Here is a 12,732-nt window from a genome sequence, read left to right as displayed (position 1 = left end):
AATGTTCTAAGTAACACTTAATCTACCTGGATCACAAAATTATTAGCACAACATTCACAACCAGCCAGTTAAACTAAACCTTTCAGTTACAGAGAAGAACTGAAGTTTTTTCCCTTCGGCTACTTAAACTAACGATGTAACATCTACCAGAGCATCTAGATTGGCATGATAAAGTCCTACTTGATAAAGCTTTGAAATTATTTCCTTTACAATCTTAAGGTGAATATAGTGGCCATTTCCATAGGTCTATCCATCTAAAGACCAAATAGGACCTAATAACTGTCTTCACTTTCATTTTAAAAAAAAAAGTTTCTAGGAAAAAAAAAGACTTGACTCCAATAAGTGGGATTTCTTAGCCAAGTGCCGGTGGCTCACACCTGTGTTCCTAGCTACTGAGGAGGCTGAGATCTGAGGATCTTGGTTCAAAGTCAGTTAGGAAAGTCAGGAGATTCTTATCTCCAATTAACCACCAGAAAACCAGAAGTGGGGCAGGGAATATGGCTTAGCAGTAGCTTGCCTAAGATGCAGGAAGCCCTAGGTTCCATTCTTTAGCACCACATAAACAGAAAAGGCCAGAAGTGGTGCTGTGGCTCAAGTGGTAGAGTGCTAGCCTTGAGCAAAAAGAAGCCAGGGACAGTGCTCAGGCCCTGAGTCCAAGCCCCAGGATTGGGGCAAAAAAGGGAAGAAGGGAGGAAGAGAGGGAAGAAGGGAGGAAGAGAGGGAAGGAGGGAGGGAAGGAGGGAAGGAGGGAAGGAGGGAAGGAGGGAGGGAGGGAGGGAGGGAGGGAGGGAGGGAGGGAGGGACATTGTGGCTCAAGTGGGAGAGTGCTAGCCTTGAGCTGAAGAGCTCAGGAACAGCCTAGACCAGCCTAGAGTTCAAGCCCCACAAAAGACTGGGGTGGGGGTGGGGGCGGGAGGAAGAAATGGTATTTCTTCTCACAAGGTGCCTATAATCCTAGCTACTCAGGATGCTGACATCTGAACATCGTTATTTAAAGCCAACCCTTGCAGAAAAAAATCTGAGGAACTCTTACCTCTAACCAGGAAATAACTAGAACTGGAGGTGTGGCTCCAAAGGTAGCATCATCAGCCCTGAGTAGAAAAGCTAAGCAATAGAGCAAGGCTCAGAGTTTGAGCCTTAGTACCAGCAAACATGTACACAAGTGCACATGCACACTTGAAATATGATGATATAATGTTTAGTTCTATTGCAGCAATAAATCCTATGATAGTTACTGTTAGAGCTGTTAATTTAATTATAATAGGCATGCACATACAAACAGATCTATTTCCTAACTTATCTCCTTCCTGCATTTTCCTAAAGCTTAGGATCTTACCAGTATGTTTCCTTCGTGGTGGTGCCATTGATGCCTGATTGAGAATCAGTTCTTGGAAAAATTTTCTTCTGTCCTCTTCAATAGGCCTTTGAATATACAAGACCTCTTCATACTGTATTCTAAAGATACATTTAACCTATACATGTACACATACACACACACAAAGACATTGAATATATAGAGAATTAAAAGCATACATATTATACCAAATTACAACTTCTTCAATTTCCAGTAACATTTTCAATTATTTATACAATCCAGTCATAGGTTATTCTGGTGAGAAGCTTGACCTCATAGATTAAATAAGAATGGAAAAATGTCAAATTGTCCAAGCAATGAACACATGACACTATATGTGGAACAGTCATCAGAAAATAGCAAAGCAAAAAAAAAAAAAAAAAAACCACTTCATTATAATAGATTTTAAAACATTTTGTTACCTTCTAAAGTTTCATATTTGTAGTGAATCCTCATTCATACTCACATATTTCAATTCAACCACACTTGCTTTTTCTTTTTTTTTTAATTAAATTTTATTGACAAGGTATTGTGCAAAGGGGGGTACAGTTCCACACTTGCTTTTTCATTTTTAATGATATATTTTGTAAATTTTTCAATTTTTTCTTTTATATAGTATGATGTATATATTCTATTATAGCATTTATATTGTATTTTAATTTTTTCAGTGTTTTTCTTTCCTCTTAACTTTAATTCCTATATGACAGTAACTGCCTTTTTTGGTTTTCATACTATTTTACTCATTTATCCAAAAAGATTTACTGTGCTAAAAATATTTATGTGCATGTGTGTCTATATATGAGTGTTTGAATGCATCTATCTAGAAACTGTAGTAGGCAGTTAAGCATTGTAGATAGATGAATGAAGAAAATATTGACCGGACTTACTCATACTAGTACAGTGTAGTGCAAAGAATAGGCACTTAAGAAATTTATACTAAATGAACAATGGCCTTAACTGAATATGAATTAGCAATTTTCCTAACTACTCATCAAGCCTAACTAAGCATGAAAACATCCAGAACCAGATTCTATAGAGGAGCCAGAAGCCAGGGACAGTGCTCAGGCCCTGAGTCCAAGCCCAGGACTAGTGGGAAAAAAAAAGAGTTCAGAAATACCTTAGTCATAAAACTTTATATAATCAAGGTTTATATTAAGACATGCAAAACTTCTAAGTGAACATCAGTCTTAATATGTCTCCTGGGTAAAATATTTCTCAACAATTCCAAAGAAGATTATCTGGCAATAGGTGTGGCCCAACTACTAGAGTGTATGCCTAGCAAACTCCGGGTCCTGAGTTCAAACCCCAGTACCATCAAAATAATTGAATGAATGAATAAAAAAATAAATGAGTGAGACTGAAGACCAAGAAAGCTCAAGGTGAAAACAATTTTTTTGTTGTTTTGATCAGTCATGGGGCTTAAACTCTGGCCTGCAGGCTGTCCCTGAGCTCTTCAGCTCAAGGCTATTGAGCTCTACCACTTGAGCCACAGCTCCACTTTCGGTTTTCTGGTGCTTCATTGGAAATGAATCTCTCAGGACTTCTGTGCCTGGGCTGGGTTTGGGGCTGGCTTTGAACTGTGATCTTAAGATCTCAGGCTGAGTAGCTAGGATTACAAGCAAGAGCCAGTGATGGCTGGCTTGAAAACAATTTTATATAACACCAGTTTCTACGCACGAGTTGATATTTTTCCTGAATCAACTGTGATTTTCCTTTTAATTTGAACTCAAAAACAAATCTCAAATTAAAAAAAAATACATATTAGTGACATTTGACTTAAAAGGATGTTACCAACAGTAGAGCTTCAGGGTCAATTCCCATCAACTGATCTACAAAGAATGAGAAGCTGGCACTGGTGGCTCACGCCTGTAATCCTAGCTACTCAGGAGGCCGAGATCTGAGGACTGTTGTTCAAAGACAGCCCAGTCAGGAAAATCCTTGATACTCTAATCTCCAATTAACCATCAGAAAATGGGGGGGAGGGGGTCTGGAGGAGAAGAATAATGGGAAGGGACTTGACAATGTAAGAGCTAAGGTTTTCCCAGAAGGAACTGTAAAGCAATGTCAGTTTTTGTTTTTAGCATGAATGGTCTCATTTTACAACACTATATATGATACCATTCTTGTACCAAAAAAAGATGAAACTTAAAATGATAAACCAAGCTACACAGTGGTGGCTCACACCTATAAACCCAGCTACTCAGGTGGTTGAGATCTGAAGACTGCAGTTGGAATCCAGCCTTGACAGGAAAGCCCAAAAGACCCTTAATAAACTACCAAAACAGCCTGAAGTTGAAGCTGTGGTTCAAGTGGTAGCGCACTTAGCCTTGAGTGAAAAAGGTCAAGGGACAGCAACTGAAATCAAGCAACAGGACCTGCACACTCATACAATAAAAGATAAGCCACATAACCAAATATGTTTTAAGGTCTCCAACTTACAAGATCAATATTTTTAAACAATAAGGAAAAGTACATAATTAGTTCTTACCTCTTCAGGCAATTCGCTGTACATGGTTTCAGAGGTAGACAATAAAAATATAGGTGAAAATGATGGTATATCCTGTAGCAATGTCAGAAAAGTTGCTCTCACAGTTTCACTGACAGCTTCCCACCAATCACCAATGTGAGGCATGTAAACAATACTAGGTACTGTTCTTCGAGCTTCACGAAAAATCTAAGGAAAGAACCATCATTTAAAAAATCTGATTATTCTAAAATCTGTCCAGCAATCCCTAGATATGGAAAGTATATCAGGCCTGTTACTGTCATAAGTTTCAGGCCCAAAATTTAAGTACAACAAAATACGATGCACAACCCTTACAGATAGGTTCTATTTATTCTGGCTACACCAAAATAAGTATTTTTTTGCCATTTAATTATTCCTACTTTATATTTATGTATAAGATACTACTATAGGGCTGGGAATATGGCCTAGTGCCAAGAGTGCTTAAGAGTGCATGCCTTGGGGCTGGGGATATAGCCTAGTGGCAAGAGTGCCTGCCTCGGATACACGAGGCCCTAGGTTCGATTCCCCAGCACCACATATACAGAAAACGGCCAGAAGCGGCGCTGTGGCTCAGGTGGCAGAGTGCTAGCCTTGAGCAAAAAGAAGCCAGGGACAGTGCTCAGGCCCTGAGTCTAAGCCCCAGGACTGGCAAAAAATAAATACATACACATGAAGCTCTCAGTTGGATTCCCCAGCACCACATATGTGGAAAACGGCCAGAAGGGACGCTGTGGCTCAGGTGGCAGAGTGCTAGCCTTGAGCGGGAAGAAGCCAGGGACAGTGCTCACTCAGGCCCTGAGTCCAAGGCCCAGGACTGGCCAAAAAAAAAAAAAAAGAGTGCATGCCTTGTATACACGAAGCCTTAGGTTCGATTCCTCAGCAGCACATATATAGAAAAGGCCAGAAGTGGCGCTGTGGCTCAAGTTGGCAGAGTGCTAGCCTTGAGCAAAAAGAAGCCAGGGACTCCTCAGGCCCTGAGTCCAAGGCCCAGAACTGCCCCCCGCCACTCCCCCGCCAAGAAAAAAAAAGATATTACTATAAGGTAGAAAATTGTTCTACTTATCTAGCATGTACAAATAATAAAAAGCACTACTAATAATATGCTGAAAATAAAGAGATAAATATACATCTCCATCATCCTTTTCTTTTTTTCTGGCTGGTCCTAGGGCTTGAACTCAGGGCCTAGACACTGTCCCTGAACCTCTCTGTGCTCAAGGCTTAGCACTCTACCACTTAAGCCACAGTGCCTGATATTGGCGATAAGAGTCTGACAGACTTGCCCTGGCTGGCTTCTAACCGGGTCAGCCTCCTGAGTAGTTAGCATTACAAGCATGCGCCACTGGCACATATATCATCCATTTATTATTGGTAGGCTTCACCCAAGAAATGAATGCATCACACAGTTGATGTATTTGAGCCTAAATCCTAAAATCACTCAAACTATGAACTGAATACACATTTTAACCAAGATGAATTAGTGAGACACTTGCTGAAACATCTGTTCAATCCTCCCACTGCTTTAACTTCAATCCTTCATAAAATAGCTACAAAATATTCTTATTCTCTAAAGAGCAATACATTAGCAATAATTAAGAAATCAGCAGTAATTAAAAATTATATTAAACTCAATTCTTCAAAGTCACAAAAGATTCTTATTTCTCTAAACAGCAATAAATAAGTTGGCTCTGAGACATTTCCATTGTCAGAAAATACAAGATGTAAGTTTTCTGCATTTTTTTAAAAAAAGAATCCTATCGGGTTGGGAGTCACACTAGTAAGAACCAGATTAAGTTTTAGTGAACTGCTAAGTAGAATTATTGTTTAGTCAAGAGCACAATCACCCATCAACAAATTATTATATATTAATATGCAATCTCTCCATTTAAAATCATATTTAGATATACATAGAAATACAATCAGACTTTTAAGATCTAATTTGACAATTCTGTTCCTAAAATTTTCAACTCACTCTCCTTGATTTTATATACATTTCAATTAACCTATATAATGGAAGATACAGAAGAACCTAACATTCAATATGCTTTGGAGCTGGGTACTGGGACACATGTCTGTAATCCTGGAGGTTGAGGCAGGAAGATCTCAAGTCTGAGGCTAGCCTGACCCACACAGCAATAGTTTGTCACATATAAACCAAAGAGATTAGAATTATAAGAAAGCTTTCCTAAGTAACAAAATGGTTAATTTATTGAGGGAGCTTACCAAATGCATGAATTCATTAAATAATATTTTATACAGCTTTAAGCCTAGTGTGTAAAATAAAATGAATTTTCAATTCAATCATAAACCAGATAAGAGATTCAAATAAAAATTTACCAAATTGGAAGAAACGCAGATGTTATTATCACTCACATCAAAAGAAATATTTGGTCCTTCCCTTCCTTAATATTTGCAGATCCACCAATCCAGAACAGTTGTAGAGTACAACTCCTTCAGGACTCTCAATATTTGACCTTTTCTGCAAATACACACCCCCTTATCCTGAATCATGGAAATCCAAGGATTATTTTTCTTCCTCAAAATTCTTATAGAAAATTCATAACAGAAAAATAAACACAAATATGGGCAAAAATTTTTAAAGGAATCACACTGAAGCAAAAAAGCAACTGAAGAATGTGTGTGTATGTCTCTGTCTCTCTCTTTCTCTCTCTCTCACACACACACACACACACACACACACACACAGTACAGGCCACCTAAATCAGACAATGGCCACATCTGTTGTCACTTTCTAATGCCCCTACTTGGTGCTAGTAAATTCAGAGCCAACAGAAAGAAAAAGAAAACATAATAAAAAAAAATAAAATAGTTTCAGCTTATTGACAAACCTAATTGAACTAACCATCAAATTCAACCATGCAGGTTACTGCATGTCTCATATTCTAGAAAAATGAGGAAAAATAAGCCTTACTGGAAAAAAAATCAACAACTTTATCTTTCATTCCTAGTACTCGTAGGCAAAATTTTCCAGGAATACATGTTGAGAATCTCTAGCCATTACCAAGAATCAGAGAGGATGAGCACAGCAGTAAGATTAAGGAAAACAAGAAATTCGTAAAGTCAGAAACTAAACAATGCAATGCTGCCAGTGCTTTCACTGCATGGCAAAGCTGAACTAGCTACATGAGAGACGGGGAAGATGGGGGGCTATTTCTGCTCATTTTTTCTTTTTATCAAATTTTCTCAAAACTGGGGCTGGGGATATAGCCTAGTGGCAAGAGTGCCTGCCTCGGATACACGAGGCCCTAGGTTCGATTCCCCAGCACCACATATACAGAAAACGGCCAGAAGCGGCGCTGTGGCTCAAGTGGCAGAGTGCTAGCCTTGAGCGGGAAGAAGCCAGGGACAGTGCTCAGGCCCTGAGTCCAAGCCCCAGGACTGGCCAAAAAAAAAAAAAAAAAAAAAAAAAAAATTTTCTCAAAACTAACAAACTGAATGTATTGTTGTCTGTTATTTCCAAAGCATTTAGGAAAATATTCTTTTCTTGATAGGCTTTAAGTTACATTAATAAAAATTGGAGAAAAAAATCAGACAAGTCTAAGACAATTACAGAAAAAAGCAAAAAGGCCTTATAAGCCTTTCTGATCCAAAGTGTAATATAAATTCAGATTATAAATATAATTATAAATATAAATTCAGAATTAAACAAAACTCCACAGGAAACTAATATCCAGAGAATGTTCTTATACTTTTTCCCCTACACTTTTAGGAGAATCATGCTTAATTTCTAGAAAAATTATAAAACACTACTACTAATTTTCTTATCAACTTGTTCTATTTCAGAATGTTAAAATAAACCCAGTATAAAACTATGTGGAAATGTAACAATGAAACCACATCCTGTATAACTTAATGTAAGGTCACAAAAACTTTTTTTTCTAAAAATGTAACCCATCTGTCCTAATTTTGTAGTTTTTGTGCTGAAAACTCAAAAACTAACATAGTGAGACTGGCATTTAAAAGTACTTGGAGTACAAATACTAAAGGGAAAAGTTTAATCTTATAAAATTTGGGAAGGGGGTTGTAAGATAAAAATAGCTGTTTAGCAATTTGCTGCTAATTTTTAAAGTTGTGGAGTAAAATATGTTCTGTAAAAACAAATAAGCATTAATTCAGAGTATAAAAATAGCCTGGTTTTAGTGAAGCAGCAACTGGCTGGGGATCAACTTGGTGCCATTTGAGAACTAGAAAAATACTCACCTATAGGGTGTCTTGGATTGGTGGATGTGCAAGGTGTAGTAGAAAACAGAAAAACTGTTATAGAGAAAAAAAGACAGTAGGCCAAATTACTGAACCAACCGTTTCAAAATACCTCTGACATGACCAGCACTCTTGCACGAGTGAAATGAACAAACACTAGTGTCTGAACTGTTCATTTGGTTGTTTATTTGAACCATATACTCCATTTTCTTCTGGCCTCTTTCCTGGCCCACATATCACTGTCTCACAGGTAACTGATTTTTTAAGCTAATTTGAAGAAAAAAAAATCACAAGTTTTGGCAGGCTATTAAAGTACAAGGACGCACTAAAATAAAATGTACTTGTATTTACAAGAGCTCTAATCATCTCAAAAACTAAATTTCATTATTTTAGCCACCAAATTTAAATATTTGGAGACAGACAGTATAGCTCAGTAGTAAAGCACTTGTATAGCCTAGTGGTAGGCCCTGGGTTTAATCCTTATCAGAAAACACACTAAGTTCATGTATGCAAATTTAATGAGTTCTTCTTTTCTTTTCTTTCTCCTTTTTCCCTTCCTTTCTCTCAGCCTCCCTACTTTGTTCTTCCCTTCCCTCCCAGTGATCAAACTTGGAGCCGTGTACAGACTAAGTAAATGTTCTACCACTGTAGCTACAGCTAAAGCCCGGTGCAATTTTAACGTTAGTAGCACTGAATCTGAGATCACTAGTGGTCACCTCAAAACAGAAAAGTGCATGAGACTCCATCTCCAAAAATAACCAGCAAAAGGCAAGGCCAGAAGTGTGGCTCTTTGTATAATTAATATATGGGGGGGGGGGGGAGCAGGAAGAAAAAAAACCATAGAAACGTAAGACTATATTAGGGTATGGGAAACAACATGGGTGAAAGCACAGTAAGTGGGTGAATATCATCAAAGGACTTTATATTGATATATAAAAACAGAACAAAGAAACCTGTTGCAATTGTTGTAAGAAGGGGGAAAGAAATGGAGGGATGAGACTGACTGGGATACATTCTATGCATATGCACATATGTCATAATAAAACCTACCCATGTACAACTAATATATACTAATAAAAATGTTTTTAAAACAAAATCTACAGTCTTCTAATTTTCCACAAAGGAGCCAAAAGTATACACTGGAAAATGACAGCCTCAACAAATGGTGCTGGGAAAACCAGTTAACCACCAGCAGGCGACTCAAACATGACCCTTATCTCTCATCCCGTACAAAAATGGTGGGGGCAAAGGATGTAATACTCACTAGGCATTACGGTGAACTATACAACTTGCGAGGGAGGGGGGGTTGGAGGGAAAAGATGGGAGAAAATGAGGAGAGAAGTGACACTGTTCAAAAAGAAATGTACTTATTACCTGGCTTATGTAAATGTAATCCCTCTGTACATCACCTTTACAATAAAAATAAATAAAATTAACTCCAAATGGATAGAAGAACTGTGAGTAAGACCTATAACTTTTTTTTTGGGGGGGGGTGGCTGGTCATGGGGCTTGAAGTCTGGGCCTCATCTGTCCCTGACCTCTTCTGCACAAGGCTAGTGCTCCACTTTGAGCCACAACTCCACTTCCAGTTTTCTGGTGGTTAATTGGAAATAAGAATCTCAGACTTTCCTGTCCCAGTTGGCTTTGAACCAGATTGGCTTTGAACTGCTATCCTCAGATCTCAGTCTCCAGAGTAGCTAGGATTACAGGCATAATCCACCAGCCCCAGCTAGACTTGTAACTTTAAATGTACTATTGGAAAACTCCATTAATAAGTCAAGGCAGTTGTATTCTTAATAAAACTCACAGAAAAGAACAAGAATGGGACTATATCAAGTTTCAGCAGCAAGAGACAACCTACAGAATGAGAAAAATCTCACCAGCTATTCAATAGGTAAAGGATTAATATTCAGAATATACAAAGAGCTCAAAAAATGAAACACTAAAAGAAAAAAATCTAACAAAATAGGCAAGGAATAGTTTGCAAGAGAAGAAATGCAAACGGCTAACAGATACATGGAAAAGATTCAACATGCTTAGCCATAAAGAAAATGCAAATCAATACTAAACTAAGATTCATTCTGTCTCACCCTTGTTAGAATCGCATTCATGAAGAAAACAAAGAGCAAAAAATGTTGGCAGGGGAGTAGAGAAAAAAAGAACCCTCATACACTGCTGGTGGAAACATAAAAGTAGTAAAATCACAATGGGAATCAACCTGGAAGTTCCTTTAAAAAAAAAAACTAACACCATACCACTATTTAGTGTATATCAAAGGAGTATAAATCAATATGCACTTCAATGTATGAAGTCAGCATAAGAGGCTCAATGAAAGCTGCCAATCAACAGGGCCTATAGAAGGGGAAGGAAACAGCAGTCGTTAGTTTTTCAAAGCAAGGTTTAGAATATGCACCCCTGAAGCATCATGGTGGAGGCTTTTGGTACAATTAATAGATATTAAAAACATGAAAAAAATGAATGACAGGAAGTGGGGCAGGCTTGAATGTAGTGTGTGCCACTAGAATGAGGAGAGCTAACAGGAAGGTGGGCTTAAAGAAGATGAATATGGTACTTTGCATGTATGAAAACAGAACAATGAGACCTATTGAAAATGTTTTAGGAAGGTGACAGTGAGATAGTGGAGAATGATAAAGGAGTATGATACACATATTGTATGGATGTGTAGAAATGTAACAACAGAAACTCCCTTGTACAACTAATGTATGCTAATTATGTATTTCACTATTTGAAATTATTCTTACCATCTTCTAGAACACACACTACAAAGCTTTTAACAGACCATATATGAATTTCTTAATTCAATTACGTCTATCAGTCCCTTACTCTAACCAACAGTAAAAATAATACTGAATGTCACAGTTACATCTGAGAAGTAGAATCACAAAGTAAAAAACTATTAATATAAGCTGAGTACCACTGATTTAGGGGACAGAAATTAGGAGGATCATAGACTGAAGCCAGCCTAAACAAAAAGTTCACAAGACTATCTCAACAACAGCTGGATGCAATAGTCTACCTATCCTTGTCATACCAGCTGTGTGGGAGGCTGAGATCAGGAGGACTGAGGTTCCAAGACAACCTAGGAAAAAATATGTTCACAAAACCCCATTTCAGTAGAAAAGGCTGGGAGTAAACTGTTCAACTGCTACAGCAGAAAGCATAAATAGGAGGATCAAGGCCAAGCACTTCTATGGCAAAAAAAGCAAGACTCTAGCTCAAAAATAACCAGAGGGGGGAAAAGGTCTGGAGATATGTCTCAATGGTACAAGGCCTGCCTAGCAAGTACAAAACTTTAGGAGCCAAGCTCTGGTGTCTCACATCTGTAATCCTAGCTACTCAGGAGATGAAATCTTTTTTTTTTAATTTTTTTTATTATTAATTGAACATAAAATTTTTTTACAAGGTGTTGTGCAAAGAGGGTGCAGTTACATAGTAGGGCAGTGTGTACATTTCTTGTGATATCTTACAACCTGTTTTTCCATCCCTTGTCTAAGTCAGGTAGACCCATATGCAATATACAATGTATCAAGCACATATACAGTGTTCACAGACTTGGTCTCTACTGACTCTCCAAGGAGATGAAATCTTAAGACCATAGTTAGAAGCCAGCCCAGACCAGAAAGTCCATGAGGCTCTCATCTCCAGTAAACTAAAAAAAAAAAAAAAAAAAAAAAGTCAGTTGTGGAGCAATGGCTCAAATGGTAGAACACTAGTGTTGAGCAAAAGAAGCCTCAAAGACAGCACCCAACCCTAGAGTTCAACCCCCAAGACTGGCTGGCGGGCACACACACACACACTCCAAAAAAAGCTGAATTTAAACCCTTAGTATCAAAAAGAGACAGAGAAAGAGAGACAGACAGACAGACAGACAGACACATAATATTAAGTCTTTTGCTATAGGTAATAACATCCCCTGCCAGCCATGTTCTGGGATGCAACAGTTACTTGTGAACTGAAGGGCCAGCCCCACACTGCATGCACTCCAAGTTTTTACTTTCCCCTTGGAATACAATGAAATACTCAGTAATATAAGTATAACAATAACAACAACACACACAGAGAACCATGTTATGAATTTTGGAATTTGTTTCAATAATGAAACAATGAGGAAAACTCTATAACATACACCAACTCCACTAATTTTGCTACTCCAGTTGACATTAATTAGGAGCTGAGGCAGCCAGATGGGAAAAAAAAAAGTTCTGCCTTATATTCATGCATGTGTATGTTTTCAAGTATAGACATACAAAAATACTACCTCTACAGAATAAAACATATCCAAGAAGGGCTCTTCCCCCTTTTTACCTTGTCATACACATAAATATAGCCTCATAAGAGTGATTTAAGCTTTTTGCCTTTCAAGCCCACCTCTCACGTTCGAGTTACAATATTAAATATTCAACCTAATTTATATGAAGGTACATTAGAGTCTGAATAAAGAGAAATAAACGCAAGAGTAACACAGACTGAAATCTTATATTCCCTATTATTCAGGAATAATCCTGTTTAGCTCGCTTATATCCCAAGACAGATGGAAGGGAGGGAGAGAGAAAAGGAGAGAGGGAGAGAGAGAGGGAGGGAGGGGAGTTCAAAACAATCTGTTTCCTACACATACTTGACCAACATTTAACCA

General features: G+C 37.9%; 1 protein-coding gene across 6 annotated transcripts in view; it reads right to left on the bottom strand.

Moving 5' to 3' along the window:
* Window positions 1-12,732, bottom strand: part of Atad2b (ATPase family AAA domain containing 2B) — a 115,635-nt gene that overhangs the window by 31,712 nt on the left and 71,191 nt on the right. For all 6 annotated transcript variants that reach the window (XM_048353346.1, XM_048353344.1, XM_048353340.1 and 3 more), the window contains 2 exons: window positions 3,843-4,028; window positions 1,337-1,472 (listed from right to left, as the gene is read on the bottom strand). In XM_048353346.1, the coding sequence (XP_048209303.1) occupies window positions 1,337-1,472; window positions 3,843-4,028 (322 nt within the window). The remainder of the gene's footprint in view (window positions 1-1,336; window positions 1,473-3,842; window positions 4,029-12,732) is intronic.

Source organism: Perognathus longimembris, chromosome 8, assembly GCF_023159225.1.
Source record: "Perognathus longimembris pacificus isolate PPM17 chromosome 8, ASM2315922v1, whole genome shotgun sequence".
NCBI classification, from domain to species: domain Eukaryota; kingdom Metazoa; phylum Chordata; class Mammalia; order Rodentia; family Heteromyidae; genus Perognathus; species Perognathus longimembris.
This window is presented reverse-complemented; position numbering and strand designations above follow the sequence as displayed.